The sequence below is a fragment of the Malurus melanocephalus genome, unplaced genomic scaffold (genome assembly GCF_030028575.1).
Source record: "Malurus melanocephalus ecotype Western Australia unplaced genomic scaffold, MMel_1.1 scaffold_777, whole genome shotgun sequence".
In the NCBI taxonomy this organism is placed as follows: Eukaryota; Metazoa; Chordata; class Aves; order Passeriformes; family Maluridae; genus Malurus; species Malurus melanocephalus.
The window spans coordinates 49,129-67,483 of NW_026624009.1; the positions used below are offsets into that span (position 1 = coordinate 49,129).

The window sequence follows — 18,355 nt, forward strand, 5'->3', positions numbered from 1 at the left end:
GATAAATTGTGTAAAGATGGTAACTAGTAAAAAAATAAAATACATACTCCATACTCCATTATTATTTAGGTGGAGCTTGAATTTACTGAAGCAGAGTAGTGCTTGTTTATATCAAAAACATATCTGAAAMAAGGGGAAAAGGTTTCATGTTGAATGTATATTTTCTTCAAAGGAATCTTCAATATTTTTCGATGAAATATCCGGATTCAGACACTTCTGAAAATGCATGTGATTAAGAATTATGATTAGAAGAAGAAAACAATAATTTGAATTCACTCCCTCCCATTAGTTTCTGTTATTAATGATAAAGAACTTTACCTGTAGAAACAAACCTTGAGAAGACCCTAGTTTTTAAGTACTTTTCATAATTGGCAGGCTGTTTCTTTCCTTTTATTTCCTTTTTTTTTTCTTTTTTTTCAAATAATGAGCCTAATTTTATGAGATGCAATTCACATACYTTACAAAGAACAAAACACTGCCTCAATTAGAGAGGGACTGAAGCTGCAAAAAGACTGAAGTGTTCAGCATTCATCATCTTCCTTCAAGCTACGAGCATAAAGACATAACCTCTCTCCTGGTGCTAATTGTTTGCTGCAATTATCACATTAATTTTMCCTCGCTCTCCAAGTGTGGCTGCAGAAGGATGGAGGAACAGGAATGTCTTCAAAAGGGGGATTGAGCAAGCCTTATCCTCAAATATTACACAGCATTCCACACAAACGTGGGAGTCATCCTCTGCATTAATATCCTCGGCTGTCTGCATGATATTTGACTAGAAAATGCTACACATTGTGAATTTAAAATTGCATTGCTGGAATTGAAAGGAAGACCTGAATTACACCCATGTTTAATTTTTTATTAATTAAAAAATAAATTAAATAAAAAAAATTAAACACTGATTGCGTGATGCATCAGTTCGTGGCAGTGCTCTCAGAGAAATGTGGCTGCAGAATCACAGAGTGGTTTGGGATAGAAGGGATCTTAAATTTCATCTCATCCCACTTCTCCCAGCCCCAATGTCCAGCCTGGTCTTGGATATTCCAGGGATCCAGGGGCAGCCACAGCTTCTCTGGSCACCCTGTGCCAGGGCCTCCCCACMCTCWCAGGGAATRATTTCTAAATTTTAATCTCCTCACCTTCCTCTTACGGCAAATTCCCCCTTGTCCAGTCCCAGCAAATCCTTGTGAAAAATCCCTCTCCAGACCCCTTCTAGGGGCAGGAATGTTTCTGTGAGGTGATATCCAATAGTTCCCCTTCCTTAGTTCCTATTTAATTTGGATTAAGACCAAAAAACTTTTCAGGGACCACAATTTATTTATCAAAACCCTCCAATAAATACTTAATTTGAGATGATGGATTGAGAACAGAAAACAAAGAGACATAAGAAGTCCCTCAAAATCCAGAGGTGAACACAGAGCTGATGGCACTGCAGGGGCTGGAGGAGAAAACCTTTGAGTTTCTGGGAGACTCCTAAATCTGCCAAAAATCCTGCTGTGGATGGTGTACAGGTACAGAAAGGCTGACTATTTTTTTTTCTTTGAGTTTGAAGGTGGAGCCCAAACTTAAGGGATTGATGGCTAAATCCAGTTTACCAAAAACAGAGGTTGGACAAAATTAACAGAATAAAAATCTGTTATGTTCATTGCAGGGCAATTCAGATCAGTCCCACACCCACAATGGACAATGGCTCACGGGTTTTTCACCTTTTCTCACTTTTGTCCATTTTGGGGCTGAATCCTCCAATTGCAGCTGCAGCCAATGCAGTCATTGACTCCAACTTGGCTCCCCCAATTCTCTGTTGTTTCCATCTCTTGGGGCCTGGCACAGGGAGGTGTCCTTGAGTTTGGGAATTGTTTTGTGTAAAAATGGGAAAGCAGGAGCTCAGTGCTGTCTGTGGGGTGTGGAATTACCCACTAAACAAGGAGAAGGAGTTGCCAGCTGCCTCCAGGGCTGATTTGCCTCAATTTTCTGCCATGGGTGTTGAGGATGGTTGGGATTTTTGGGGCTGAGGATGCTTCCACCCTCCCTGCTGTGGTCACACTTTGTGGCCACCACGAGGATGTGCCAGGGATGGAAAAGGCACCAAAAGCTGCAGRGACACAAYAGAAAAACCCCTAAAAMCCCCTAAAAAGTCAGTTTTACTGACTAAAAGAGCAGAGTTACCGCTGCCTTCCCAGAGTGTAGCTTGTGGCACATCCTCTCCAGCTGGCACATAAATCAATTTTTTTTTCTTTATTCCTTGTGTTCTCACCTTTTGTCCAGCACCCCAAAAAAATTGTTTTTTCAGTGTGGATAAGCAGGGTAACACAGAAGGAATTAGCAAATACTCATTTCTCATTGCGCTGAGAATTAACTCTTTGGTTAATTCGTTGTCAGCAACAAGGAATAATTGACATTGAACAAAGTGACTAATTCTCCAGCAAGCAATCAGATTGTCTCCAGATGAACACAGATGAGGAGGAAACCCCTRTGAAACAGTGAGGATGTGCATTAGGGCAGTGCTGACATTTGAAATAACTTTAGCCAGATTTTAGCCATGCGAATGAGTCTTTCAAGCAGGTTGGAGATAAAATTAATTTGAGTTAATTTAGGTAAYTCAGCTGCTCTGAGCCAGACCACACTTCTTAGAAACTGGAGAGTCACARGAGTGTGGGGGGATTAAGTTCAGATGGACATTTACCCTTTTCTCCCTCCACAATGAATATTCAGGCCAAATAAATTGGATAAAAAGTGATAAAAGTGAATTCTGTGTTGCCCAGCGCTCCCAGGTTTGGTGTCTGTCACTCTGGTCAGGGAGAACCAGCCCAGATTGTCTCAGGACAGAAAAGGAATGCTGATAAACCTTTTCTAGCTCCATCAAAACACTCCTTTGCTGCAGTTCAGGAGATGATCTGAGCTGAAAAATATCAGTATATTCAGCTGCTTCACCGGGACAACAGAATACAACCAAAAGGATCATCAGTATGTGCAAAGGGATCAAAATAAGGGGGAAAAAGGCATTTCTGAGAGACTCCTCAGTAATTTGCCTACAAATTATATCGGTGAAGATTTCCACAAGGCAGTGCAAGATGATTTCAGCATCTCCTGTGAAAGATATCGTGAGTGAGTTTTCATTCCTGCCCTGGTAATAACCATAATTTAGAGTTAGATAATTTACATTACCACCTTGCTGAGTTGGGTGCCTTAAAGGAGCATGGCACCCATCAGGAATCACACCCCTACTCTCATTGGGACATTATTGACACATTTCACTCTCTTTCAACCTAAAAAAAGGCCTTTGGATCTGTGGAAGGGTTGTTTGAGGTCGAGGTGCTCATTTTTTGTCCATCAAGGATACCCATTCCTGGACATCGAGGGTGTCTCAGGCATCCCTTCCCTTTTGGTGTGATGAGGGTGGTAGAACAGTTCCCAAATCTCACTGTGGACTTTTGTCAGCCCATTATCTGCCCTCAGGAGAATTTTAGCCTACTGGGGCAGCCTAAATTCATGGCAGATACGAATCAGAACAGAAAGGAACCCTTTGGAGAAGAAATTAACCACAGACGCCTTTCTCCTGTTGGCCGGGCGAGCGCTYGCCGGCAAAGCCGAGGGAAAAAAAATCACTAAAACATTTAAAAATACCCCCAAAACCATTCCCAGCCAAAGCTCAGCCTCTCACGGCACGCAGGGATTAAGCTGGACGTGTTTGCCGAGCCGTGTTTGCAGAAGGGAACTGTGCTCRCCATTCACCGAGCTCCGAATTCTCCATTCCCCACATCCCCGGGGCCACTCGGCTTTGGCATCCCAAAAATATTTGGGGAATGCGGCCGTGGCAGACGAGTGAAAAGCYGCTTGTGCCTCGGTGCCACAGCTGGAACAACGCGTTCTGTCACGGCCCCGCAGCTGGAAAAGGATGGGGAAGGTGGGGAGGCCAGCGCAGGTGGTGAGTGGCGTGTGCTATAAATGTATATTTTACAAATATCGGGGCAGATTCTTCTGGAAATCTCTCTGACTCCCTTTTTTTTGAACAAGAAAAACCTTCTCGTTTATTCTGGTCATCGGGCAGCGATGGTTTTTGGAAAATTAAATACTCGTAAAKCCCTCAGAAAAGGGGAAAATGGTTTTAAAATGAAGAATTTCTGCCYTTTTTTTTGTGTGAGGAAAGCAGCRTTTCCATACGAGTTTCTAAGAAAAGGTAACTGGGGACAGAACTTTTAGCAGGGCCTAAAATGGTTTTTAGCAGGGAAAAATGGGTGTAAAACAAGGCCAAGTTAGATTAGATACAAGAAGAAGTTTTTTACAGTGAGGGTKGTGAAATGCTTGAAGAGGTTTGCCAGAGAAGTGGTGACATAAATAAAATTCCTACAGAGGAGCACTGTTGCCCCCTACCCCATTAATTTTTCTTAAATGGGGGAAAAATTATAGGAAACAACAATGAAGAACAGCTGGATTAGGTTGATGAGCYTAATTAACATCCTTGTAATAATAGTTCATTTTTCCTCTCTCTATTCCCAGATGAAATATGACATATATGACAATAACCTGTAGGAAATGCAAACAAATACACATATATATAAATACGTAGGTAAATATCTACTCCATATTTACATGAACAATGCCTGCTTTAACTGCTTAGTCAGAAATTCCCCGTTAGTGCCTTTCCACTCSCAGGAAGAAGCTGTGAACACACATTTTGGAGAAACTGTGAACCTCTGCATGAGTCACACGTAATGAAGGAATTTCTCCAAGTCAAAAATAGCGATGGCACATCCTTCGAGAGGAAAACTGGACAGATGTGAAAACTGAAGGAAGGGACATGCAGTCTGTTTCTCTGTGTGAATAATTCTAGATCCTGATACGATGTGAGATTTGTAGGTAAATCCTGGCATTATTTCCAGAAGGATCTGCTCTATCTTCACACAGGAGGAACTGTGGTTCTCTCCCTTCATTCCCTTAATAAAAATGGGGTTTATATTTCTCACGTTTTCTCTTTGCAGTCAGTGAGACCTCCACCAGACCTCTCAAATATGACAAAGAGTGGCTCAGACACTTGCCCTGAGCATTCCCTCATGGCCCACAGCTGCATCTGCTCAGCCCTCATGGCTCTGGGCCCCCTCATGTTCCTTGCCTGGTCTCCATCCCGATTCCCTCCTGCCTTCTTCTGCCCCTCCCTTCACCTCCTGCAGCTTGAGCAGTAAAATTGCAGCCATTCTTGGAGAAACTGAGGCCGGTTGTTGAGTTCTCAGCATCCTCCATGTCCTGGGTCTCCCTTTTTTCTCCAGAGTGGGCCCACATTTTCCCTGTTTTTCCTTTTATCACACACCCATGGAAACTTTCCCTGCTGCCTTTGATGTTGCTGGAAAGATTTCACCCCATCAAGGCTTTATCTTTTTTAACCTGGTCCTGGACGACTTCTCTGTGTTCCTCCCAGGCTCCCTGTAGCTGTTCCCACACTCCAGAAAATTCCTTTTTTGTGTGTTTTGTGCTTGCCCAGGATCTCCTAGCTCACCCACACAGGATTCCTGACAACTTTGTCTGATTTCCTTCATTTTTCTCCTGAATTTGGAGGAGATGCTCATTGAATTGGAGATTTCCTTCATTTTGTCCTAAATTTGGAGGAGATGCTCATTGAATATGAGTCAGCTTCATTGCACTTCCAAGACTTAAACTCATCCTACTCAACCAAGCAGATCCTTGAAAAGGCCAAATTCTGTTCTTCTGAAGTCCATTAAAATTGTGTGCCTTCCTCACCACCCACAGATCTTGACTTCCACCATCCCAGGTACGTTTAATTAGTAATTATTAGGAAGGAATTGTTCACTGTGAGGATGGGGAATGTACCCAGAGAAGCTGTGGCTGCTCCTGGATCCCTGGAAGTGGGAGGGCCAAGTTGGACATTGGGGCTGGGAGCACCTTGGGATAGTTCCCTGCCATGGAAGGGGGTTGGATTGGCTAATATTCAAATTTTCTCCCAACCCAACCCAACCCATGACAATAAAATAAAATCTCATTGTGTCTGAAATATCAGACATGACTTATTTCATGGTGATGTAGAGTATTGACACTGGTGTTAATCCTTTGAACTCATTAGCAAGAGATATGTGAGTGTGGATATTGATAATAATTGCTATTCTGAAGGGRTTTACTCAATATTTTCTCTCGTTTTCTTCATTAGAAGTCCTGGGGATAAATGCTATGAAAAGTGTGAAAAAAACCTGCTTTTCAGTTCTTCAGTAAAAGTCTCCATGTTTCATGTAACAGTTGCAAATTGTAACTAAATTCTGAAAGGTTCAAGATGCAGAAATGTATGACTGAATTCTGATATTCAGCCATTATTCTCCAAAAGTGCTTCTCTTGTGTGCAAAATTCTCATTTTTATGACCAATAGAGATATACAATAGGGAAAAATTGCAATTTTGTGATTTTCTGCTGAAAGGCAATGTGGTGTATTGAATGTTGAGTGATGAGACTCCATGTTGGACAGACACTGCCACCAGTGCCTGCTTGGTGATTGTTTTTATCTCTAAAATATGATTTTTTGTGAAAGGACACAAGTTGAAACCATTCTAAAACAAAAGCAGATTTGTTTATGGGCTCATTCAAGTTGTAAACCACTGCAGCATCATCTCTCTTAAGTAAACAAATTTTTTAATATAATTTAGTTGTTTAAATTTGAGGGCAAATGGCCTTTCCATGTGCTAATTTAACCTCTAAGCTTCTTTAGAAATTGAAATTGTAGGTTTAACTAATGTAAGAAATTCTGGGGAGCAGGCTACACAGCAAATAAAAAAGGGGCAAGGGTGTGAGCAAGGTGTGGGATGTCACAACAGGTCTGGGTTGCAGCCACTCCTTATCTTTTCAGAAATTAATTTACCTGTGCAGGAGAGGAGAAGAACTGATAAACACCCCAAGAAATTTGACTTACAGGAAATGAAATTGTCATTTTACGTTTCTGGTGCTCGTTCAGAGAGCAGCAGGCTAGGAAAAAAAAATGTATTTTTAGACTTGTTCAAAACCTTCAGGTTTTTTTTTTTTTTTTTTTTTTTTTTTTTTTTCTTTTTTTTTTTTTTTTTTTTTTTTTTTTTTTTTTTTTTTTTTTTTTTTCTTTTTTTTATATCTGGAAGAACAAAGGGAACACATTGAGGGGAGCACAGCACCACCTCTGATTCTTGCAGAAACAAACTTACCTCCCACAAAGACCCTGTGGATGGAGCCAGGAAAACGCCACGCGGTATCTCAACTCCGCATTTACCGCCAGCRAGGCCAAGATAAGTTTGTATCCCCTTCAAGGAGCTTAAGAAGGGAAACAGCCTCATTTTTCAAAAGTTTTATTGTTAAGTTTGAAGACTAGACAAGGTCGTACTCGGTTTTACATCGCTCTACATGATTTAGRTATATACAAAAAAACCATTTGAATATCACACAGCTTGAAAGGTTGCAAAGGTCGTTTGTGTCCGAGATAACTTCTGTACTTACTGACACATCAGAAGCCAGCACTGAATATTATAGTTCACATTTGTTTGTATAGCAAAGATACACTCATTTAGTATCCTCCAGTCTTCAAAACYGACACTTAGTTTTGTATGCAGCCATTCCAAAAGAGAAAGTCAACCCCAGAACCGGAGCCAGCAGAGGAGAGGGGCCCTTAGCGCAGATAAAAAGGAACTTTATTTTCCAGGCTATAAACGTTACCCAAAGGTGAAGCCTGACTACAAATTCTTGACTGGCTCAGGGTGAAATTTAATTAGGAGGACGCTTTTGGTCTTGTTCAATGTCATTGGTAACAATTAATGCAGAAGTCAAGGATCGTTTCTGAGCTTTTCTCTGTCCTCCCTTAAAGGGATGTTCCCTACCCTGCATTTCTGGTTTTGTGGTGCTGGTTGGTTTCACTGGGAGAGGCCAGTTGTGTTATTTACCTCCTCTTATGGCAAAAATATTCACCCACACAACAACAACAACAAAAAATTAAGGGGGAAAAGGTTTAATTCTATAACTTAACCTAATTCTCATCAGCTTTGTTAAATCTGAAAGAATCCGTATCAACCAAGATATTTCAGAATGATACTGCAGCAGCAGAATTTGGTGATGGAAATGCCATTCCAATAAAAATTTTTGGTAGCTGAGGAATAATGCCACTGGACAACCCCTCAACACATAGGTTGAAATTGTAAGGGCATCATATATGTGTTTTTTTAATGAGCTATCATGTAGCATAATCACATATGTGATTTTTTAATGAATTATCATGTAGCCTAATCACATATGTGATTTAAAATCAATAAAACACAAGGTATGGAACTATCCTTGCAGGCTGTGAAGACTGCTGGCAGCTGGAAAAGCTGACAACAGGAGGATGAAAACACTAAATTAATACCAAATTAAGATTACTGCATTACATTACATTACATGAAAACTCTATATGAAGATGATGGGATAACAATCAAACTACTAAACCAAGAAAAGATTCCAAACCAAATTCCAAACCCAAACTGGAGTTGCAAAATATAACTAACATGAAAAAAAAAAAAACCCCCAAAAATCTTTGAGAGCACAAAACAAATATTTCAAAAGAACATTAACATGAGTTGTTAAACTACCAAGTCTAACTTACTGAAATGGCCTCCTGTTTTTTGGATACACTCTGTGAAATAACTACATTCTGTCCTTCATATCTGTAATTAAATTCAGGGTCAACTGCTCTCCCATAACAGGAAAATGCATTTAAACCAAAAGATAAATATTACTATTTTTTTCTTTTTGTTTGTGGGTTGGTTTTTTTTCTATTTTTTTTTTTTTTTTTTAACCTAAAGCCTAAATTTCAAAATACAGGCAGTAGATAATATGGGGATAAACTCATCCTCCATTATTCAGATTTTTTTTTTCTCGTTGGAAGTACCACCCAAGTGATTGACTTTCTCTTTAAAATCGCTCCTTCTGCTTGAAGACCACTCCATATATACATCATTAAGGAATGCTGTTAACACAGTTACAGACAAGACAGTAACAGTCTAGTGGCTTTTGTTATGCAGCACAAAGTAAAAAATAAAGAACAAACTTAGCAGTGTTGCACAGGACCTCAACATTTCTTACACATACTTTTTTTTTTTTTTTTTTACCTTTACAGCACTTTTCTTTAGAAGTCTTTAAATGTCTAAGCCTTATAAAATAAATACTTGTATAAATACAGTTTAAGGATTAAGTCATTTTGTAGAGGCAGGGTGTTCTGTTTGCTAAAATGTGACAGTTTAAGTGACACTATCAGAAAACCGCCACCATTATATCCCCAATTCTTGTATGTAAAATTCCTGGCTGCTATTCTAGAGTCTTTCACAGTTCAATGGATAATATATATTTAGTCTGTGGTGGAGAATGTGTGATTAAATGCAGGTTTTTTTTGTTGTTTTTTTCTTTTTTTTTGAAATCCAAACCGTTTCGTTTCCAAGGAAAACTTTGCCCTTTGCAGATTGTGAGCCTGGGAAGCGGTGCCCAAGTTCATGCTTCAGAGTTTTGGTGAGAATGTAACAGTGACAAAAAATTAAAGTTTGGTGATGTTTGCTAAAACATGCAGCTGCATCTCTCCCTCTCTCTCTCACATTCTCTCTTTCTCTCCACATCAGCATGTTATGAAATTAAAATGTTGGCAGTAATCCCAAGTGCTGTTTCTTCAGGTAACAGATAAAACCTCCTCTCCCTCCCTGTCCCAGGATCTTTTTTTTTTTTTAGGCTGAGGTGYTGCTCTAATGCAGTCACAGAGCGCTCTGCTCCGAGGAAACTTGGGCTGCTCCTCAGAGGTTGGCATGGTTATCTATATCAGAAGGGGGAAACTGAGGCACAGGGGTCAATTTTTCCCATACTGCTCCACTTCTTCTTCTAAAAACTACTTTTTGAACTGGGGCTGCTGTGTGAAGCATTTTTGTGGATGGGGCGTGGTAGGAAACGGCCTCCTCATGGCTCTCAGGTCTCAAAATAAATTTTAGGAGTAGAGGGTGATAAGGGCCAGACTTTGGTGCACTCCTTTCCTCCCTTTTCCTGGGAGGAAAGCTGTGACTTCTGCAAGCGCCTGAGGAGAAGGTTTCCTGGGACTCATTCCTCCAGTGTGTGTTTTAGCACCTGGGTCCTTCACYCCACATTTTCCTCCTCGCAGAATTTTGGGGTGGGAGGGGTTCTGCCTCCGATTTTGTGCTCCCCTTTGGACAAATCATCATGGAAATGGGATTTCTTGATGCACCTCTGGGGTGCCCAAGATAAGACACCACAAGGGTGACCCCGGTGTCTCACTTGGGTCTCCTTGAAAAAGCACATTTCGAGCTGAACTGACAAACTTTGGCAAATTTGTTAAATTTTTGAATTTAACATATGCTGATTTGGTTATGAATGCTGTGGTCCCATAGCAAATTTCTTAGGGGAAAAAAGAAAAAAAATTCTTTGCCACTCTTCATTTTGCTTTAACCTCAATCCACTAATGGAGTCAAGCAATTTGGAAAGAGTGGGGAGGACAAAGGACAAAACATGACTTAGTGGTACCAAAGAAAAAGTCATTTCTGTAGTTAGAAGAAATTTCTTTTTTACCTACTTGTCGCTTTATGCTCAAAGAGTCAATACTAAATAAACCACCAAAGCAATTTAAAACATCTTTCAAGGAGAATGACCCCAGCGGCGCAACGCTCAAGAGAAAAGAGAGATAAAGATAACGATAGAGGAGGAAAATGGGGAATTTGGGAACAACTCTGCAGGTGCACGGACTCTGCTGTCAGGGTGAAGTGGTGGAGGGAGCTTGTGACGCCCCCAAAAAGTGTGTGTGGTAAATACTGACAGTGTTTGATAGGCACAATTACTGTAACRCGGTAATCCCCAAGTAAACTTATTGCTAAAAGCTGCAGTATCACTTTTTGCAAGAAAGATGACGGTATGATTTATGGAGAACTCGTCAGCCCAAYGCTCCTGAAGCTGCAAATGAGCTTCCTCAATGCTACTCCTCTCCCCTTGTAAAAAGGATGCTGCCGTTTGTTTGTTTTTCCCTTTTATTATTTTTTAATAATTTTTTTTTTCTCCCTTAACGCTTTCTGACCGGTGGCGAACAGCTCAGAGGAAAAACTTAGAGAGGGCAATTCCACAGCAGAAGGGACAACACCAACAAATCTCAAGGGCAAAAAAAAAAAAAAAAAAAAAAAAAAGAAAAATCGGATTGGATCATTTTTTTTAAAGGGCAGGCTTAGACCTCCTGGCGAAAGACAGCTAGCGGCCTACCATAAGAAATGAGCGAGCACTGGTTGGTGGAGGAAGCCCCAGAGGGCATCCCACGGGCTGGTCAAGCGGCGTGGGGCACACCAGGGGTCAGTCCTCGGCCGTGCAGCCCAGCAGCTCCGAGCGCAGCGTGATGCGGCCGTACCACGACCAGGGCAGGATGCGCACGTGCCGCGCCCGCACCGGCGGATCCAGGACGTTCTTGCGGTGAGTGTCGTTGTCAAAATTGCCCTGGAACACCTGCGGGGTGGAAAAGGAAAGAGTTGAGACCTGAGAATGTGGGCAGACTCAGGGGGTCCCTGGAAAATGGATAATTCCATCATTGGCCAACCAAATGTTGAAACAAAAATTTAAACAAAGAGGAAGTTTAGGTTGGGTATGGGGGATGAATCTTGGCTGTGGCTGCTCCTGGATCCCTGGAAATGTCCAAAGCCAGGCTGGACACTGGGACTTGGAGCATCCTGAAACAGTAGAAGGTGGAAATTGGATAATTTTTAAATTTTCTTCCAACCCAAACCCGTGATTCCACACCTTTGCCAAGACCTCACAATTTCATGGCAGGCAAGGACACGTTCAGCCCTTCTATTCAGACCTTAACCTGCTGTTCTGCCATTGCCACGCTCTGAAAGTTACACAAAAATCATTAACATTTAAAAAAAAAAATTAAATGTCTTTTTACTTGGCATTTGCGCCCCCTCAAATTAATCCCAGGAGATCCTGTTACTGTTTCCGAGGAAATAACATTAATAATTAAAGATAAGAATTTTTATTGTATCACTTATGGGCTGAAACTCTATAAGCACTTGTAAAGTCGGTRATTATCAAGGAAATTATCTTTTCATGTCAAAAAAAAAAAGTCAGCAGATGAATTAAGGGCATTGGATGATAAAAATAAAACATCCTAGCATGGTACAGTGCATGTGATGATCTTATTTTCACTTGCATCGCTTAACCAACACAAAAGYGAGTTCTCCAACTCATGTGTGTCATAAATCAGTGCCAGATTTTTCCCCTGCCAGCCACTACTGGAAATTCCAAGGCCACAGCACCAATTTTTGGCAAAATGGTCATATTATTCCCTTGGTTTTTATGGGAAATGTTCATTCTCCTAAAATGTCAGCCAATTCACTTCTCCTTTGTAAAAAAGTAAACCTGATGGGTTTTTTTGACTTGAAATGAACAAGAAATGTCGTTTGCATCAATCAGATAAGAATATGAACCTTCTGGAGATGTGCTTGTACGACTTAATTAATGCAGAATTACAAGTTCCTGGAAATTCTTGGGAAAAAAAAAATATCAGAGTTTGAAGTCCGAGGTGGCTGATTTAATATTTTAGCCTCGGATCTGGTTCTTTTGTGATATTTTACAAAAGCTTTCAGTCTCCATGCTGCACTTCTTTGAATTTTGGGAGCTTCTTCCCAATGTTGTGCTTTTACAACCTCAAACAAAATCTGTCCCGTTCCAAGTTGATGTTCCTTTACAAATGATGAATTCTTCATCACATCTGGACAGAGGTGGGAGCATTAAAGAATTGGGAAGATCCAATGGATGGATCAAGTGGCAGGGAAAATGACCATAGAAATATCAGTTTTGTAAGCCCAAGGAAAAGAAAAAAAAATTAAATTATTTACCACAGGGAGTTTTTTGTTCCCCAAGCACATGTCGATACATAAACCATCAGGAGCTTGGGCTAACAAGGTTTGCACCTCAAGTCCAGTTTAATTTGCAGCAAAAACAAGGAGTAAGCTCATTATTGAAATTACAATGACACCTCCCAAAACCCAAAAATGAGTGTAGGGAAGTTTAAATGTATTTTTTTTTTTAATTTGGTATCTTGTGCATACATGCAGGACATCTGTTGATTTTTTTTTTTTTAACCTGGCTAGGTGTTGAGTAATACAGAGCTACTGGAAAATGATTTTATTTGCTGTTTTATTTGTCCAATGGAAGAAGCATTTCCAAGATTACATTTAAATGAATGCTTAAAACAAGAAATGTTCACCAGAAGAACCTTTCTATAGCCCCAGTGTTCRTATCTGCATATAGATATGCAAAATAAATAAAATTATGTGATAGGARACCAACAACGAATACAGTTGAAGGAGAGAGGATTATGTCATTTACTTACAGCAGGAAAACAAAAATTAAATTTTGTTTTTTACTCATACATGATCTCATTACCTCTTGAAGTCAAACTCATCTGTTTCAGAGGTTAYTTTATGCAAATATGAAATACACCTCCCCTCAAAATTCAGAATCTAGTTTCAAAAAATTGACTAAATGTGCTAGATCAGAGAAAAAGATGTTAGGGAAATAAATGTATCAGAAAGCGAGGGAAGCTTTGCCAGCATCGACAATTGTGACCTGCATGAAATCTAACATTGTAACAGAAATTTAATGTTCTTTCTGCTATGGTCCCATAGCAAATTTCTTAGGGGAAAAAACCGTAATTCTTTGTCAATCTTCATTTTGCTTTAGCCTCAATCCACTGATAGAGTCAAGGAATTTGGAAAGAGAGGGGAGGACAAAGGACAAAACATGACTTAGTGGTAACAAAAAAAAAGTAATTTCTGTAGTTAGAAGTAACAAAAAAAATTAATTTCTGTAGTTAGAAGTATTTTTTTTACCTACTTGTTGCTTTATGCTCAAAGAGTCAATGCTAAATAAACCACCAAAGAAATAAAAAACCCTTGAAAATCTGGTGCCTGTCAGTGACCACACCTCATATATATTTGTTTCTGAACAGTTTTTTCAGTGCTGCAGTGATTTTTCAGTTTTTGAGAAGCCAATGTTGGAATTACCTTATATATTAGGAATATAATGTTCTACGTAAAAGAAAAAAAAAAAAATTCTCAGTGACAAAATCACGCCAGGGTGATTTGTGCTCAAGAAATAAAGACCAGAATGTAAGTTTTCAATTTGTCAATGCAAAAAAACCAAGGCACAGCTTCAGTTTGAGTGCTGGGTGGTCTGCTCCTGCAAATAGAGGGAAAAAAGCAGCAAGAATAATGGCTTTTTTTGGGAGTTATTAAACAGAAAAGTCTCTTCAGGGTGAGAGGACACTGTGGATGTCCATAAAACCCTAAGTGGCGTGGGGAAAATCGATATCAGGCAATATCACAGTGTCCCCTCGGCGGGGCAGGAGGGGAAGAGCCACCCAAAGGTCACAGCCACACTTCCAACATGAAATTAAACCGTGGCACAGCCTTTAACCACTGCTAAAGAGCAGATAAATTGTGAGARGGGGAAAAAAAGCAGCTGGGGTTATTAAGGACACGGACAGGAAAAAGAGTTTGAAAAGACAGAGCTAGGAAAGGGCACTGGGGAAAAATAACAACCTTGCTTTTCCAATTTTCTGGTCATCTSCTAGAGGATGCTCCTTCCTGTGGACAGAACTTCATCCTCCCCAAAAMCAGTTCCTGACACTTTACAAGGTGCCCTTTTTTTTTGGGTAGAAGTGGAGCAGAAAACTCCTGTTTTTTTGAGGGACCCTGTTGTGTAACACTGAAGATTTTTTATCTATTTATGTCAATCTGCAGACTCAGAAAAGGTAACTTGGTGGAATATTTACTCAGCAGCTCCAGCAATTTTACACAGCCATGTGTAGCCCCTGTGTAACTGCTGAAATAAAAAAAAAAAAAAAAAAAAAAAAAAAAAAAAAAAAAGCAAAAAATGCATGCTGCTCTGCTTTTAAATATATCTTAATTCATTATTATTTTATGGAAAAAAAAAAGGAGTGAAAGCTTGGTAAATAGGTACTGATACTCTCTGCTGAAAAGACTTCTGAAATGCAAACATTTTTTTGTTTACACTTGTGTGCAGCAAGCAATTTGAATGTCTTGACTTGAAGCATTCAGTGAGATTTTTTTGACATTAAAAAAAAAGTGTTTTACGACATTAGCAGAAAAATCCAAATAATGACAATAGAAGTTGATTAGAATTTTTAAAAGAAAATTGTTCTATGCTTTAAGATGGAATAGTTTAGGAGAAAWACCTCAAAATTAACAGCTTGGTGAAAGGAATGTTGTCTGCTGTGCCTCAACAGTATTTTTTTCACACTGAGCAGAATATTTAAAAAATGTTATTTCATGGAACAGCTAATCCTGCTCCTATTAGAGGAAGAATATTTTATAAAGAATATCTATTCATGGCTCCTATTTGGAGTTTGCTTCACTGCAGAACATCTCAAAATTCAGAAAAATAAATGTGGCACATGGGTGTGTTTGTGAACACGTGCACTTTTGGAGTGAGTAAGAGGAGGAGAAAAAAATTTTTTCTCTCTCAGTCACTGTAGATAAAGTGAATAAATATCACATCCATGAATATCTATTACCTGGCCTTTATTATTTCTTCAGGTTCAAAACAGATAGAACAAGATAAAATTTTAAACTTTATGATACTCTCAATTCTTGTCTTTCCCATCTGATCTACATGCTGATAGTGCTAAAATGTGAATTTAGTGCATGGTTTATAGGAGTTAAAAAAATATATTTTGAATAACAATCTTCTTCCAGAGATGCTTGTGGAAATTCAAGAGATATTTTTAATATTTTTYATTTGGTCCATTTTGTCTTCCCCAGCTTTTAGTGYGGGGTGAGGAAGAGAGATGTKTGTGCATAATTATGTGTGAGCATARTTAGATCTTYATCTGGCAAAAATCATGACAATTCAGCTGAAAGTAGCAGAAATCACTCATAACTTAAACCAGTGCTGACAAAAATGAAAAAGTCGCGTAGATTCAGAAGTGACAACTATTATTACAATTCACTGCATTCAAAGGGAACAATGTAAGTAATATTGCTCCAAAAAAAGTTCATTACCTGTGTCAAGTATGTAGTTTATATGTAGGAATTGCTTCAATGTGAACCAGATGTTATAATAATTATATAAAGAAAAAACATTCAGAAAAACTATTAGCAAATCTAGCAGAAAGGTTTTTAACTTGATATATCTTTTTTTTTTTTTTTTTTAATAAGTAGGTTACCATGTCCTTTCACACTGGCAGAAGACTGGACATCCAAAAGCACATAAATCCCAACCAGTCCATCATTTTGAGCACAAACCCAGTGCCCATTTGCATACTGGATATTTTCTACCTGCAGTTAATTGCACTGCTGATGGTGACTGGCAGCGCTGCAGACTGCCAGGCTCCTTCAGGCTGCTTTCAAATGTTCTCATCTTCCCGTAAAAAAATGCCATTTGACACTGCAGCTGGCCTTGAGTTACCTACAGCAGGCTGTGCAATTTATAAATCACATGTGGAATGTGATTAAAAAAAAAAAGGTAAAAAAAAAAAGGTCAGATTTGGTTTGGACGTCCTCAGCTTTGGAGGCACAGTGAGCTACTGACCTCTAGTTGAGAAAAACAAGATAGCTATTAGCCCTGGTCCTGTTTCTAAAATATATTTTCTTCCTACCTGCCACCCAGCAATATAATTTATTTTGCTTCTGGGAGGCAACAGGCAAAGCTTTAATACTTTTTTTTTTTTTTTYCAGGCAACTCATTCAAACTATTTAAAATGAATGAGAAAGGCTCCATTCTCTAAAGACATACTTTTTAATTTTTTTTTTAATTTTTTTTTCACCCCCAGTAACTTTTTCTCTGCACTCACAGGAATTCAGCACAGATGTTAAATGAAATTAGTGGCCATTAAAACAGCAGAAGCCAAGCAGACACAGCTCTTGGGAYAGATTTTCCATTTGAAATGGTTCAAAGAAGAAAACCGAACATCCTGTACCCTCCTCCTCTGTTAAGAACAGTGTGCAAGATGCAATATTTTGTGAATTTACACAAATATGTAAATAAAATACAATGTGTACAACGTAAYGCAGGAGCCCAGTGATTTTTCTCTTTTGTAAATGAACTCAAAACTGTGAACAGATCAACAGTGAGAATGCTAAGCACCAGATAGGATAAAATTCTCATCTCTTGCCTAAATGTTTAATAAAATCACAATATTCACCCACAAATTATAATTACCAATGGCTCTATAATTTTTTTATCTGTGACTTTAAAAGTTTGGTTTTTGTTTTTTTTTTTTTTTTTCATACTGTCTTCCTTTCCCTGAAATGTTTTCCAACCACCTTTCTCCTAAAATTTTGATGATTAAACATGGATCACAAGGTGAGCATAGGGTGACAAAATTGCATTTAGAAGAAATACGAAATCCATGTGTTCTATCCTTCATAGAATAAATCAAGATGTTCAGTTAATAAATAAATAACTAATTAGGATAAAATATAAATAATTTTTGCCTGCTGCTGTTAGTTGTTGGTATCTACCTTTAATGTCCTTTTCATATTTCCTGGTCATAAATATAACATTACACAGAAAATTCACGTTTTTTGTGAAAACTTGCTTTCTTTCACAGTGTTTTTGCATTTGGGAACAAATCCTATATCTCACATTAAGCTAAAGGAATTTTAGTGGATCCTGGGCAAAAGGGGTAATATCAGAGAGGACCAATGATGCTATTGCTCTCCTGATTTGATCTCCTACAGCATTGATTTTTCTCCTCCTGATTTTGTTTTTATTTACTTTTCTGTCCCACTGCACACAGGCCAGGGTTTCTCTCCAGTGGGCAAATCCTGTAGGAGCACACCACATCCAAACCAGCTAGGCTGAACCCCTCCAACSAAAATAAAATGGAGAAATGAAGATAAAATCAGATTTTTTGTGTCCTCTGAGAACAGGGTGGGTGTGTTGCAAGGGGGACAAACCACTTTTCCCCTTCAACACTGGAGCTGACTATTTAATTTATAGAATTTTCATCACTACCATTTTTTTTTTTGAACATGTTAAACATAATCTGTTGGAGGATAATAAATAAATAAATAATTACTGGGGTAATAAATAAATAAATAAAATCTGATGGTACAGCCCTGAGGTGAGGGACAGCTGAGTGAAATTAAATCTGAAATTTAATCAGAGTGAAATTAAATCTGAAATTTAACTGTCTGCACCGACTCCAAGAGTGGCAGGAAGGGGTTTGGGGTTTCTTGAATCCCATTTTTGCAGAGGGCATGTGAGGAGAGAACCACAGAGAATTCACAGGTCAAAATGTACATCCCTAAGTGCTGTCTTGAGACCCTTTCCAATCCTACCTCCTATAAAATTTTATCAAGTTCACTAA

General features: G+C 39.1%; 1 protein-coding gene across 1 annotated transcript in view; it reads right to left on the minus strand.

Moving 5' to 3' along the window:
• Window positions 1-10,657: 10,657 nt before the first annotated feature.
• EDIL3 (EGF like repeats and discoidin domains 3) overlaps window positions 10,658-18,355 on the minus strand; it is a gene marked incomplete at its 5' end in the record, with an annotated part of 151,632 nt that continues 143,934 nt past the window's right edge. The window contains one exon of the mRNA XM_057385077.1: window positions 10,658-11,463. Within this exon, the coding sequence (XP_057241060.1) occupies window positions 11,314-11,463 (150 nt within the window). The remainder of the gene's footprint in view (window positions 11,464-18,355) is intronic.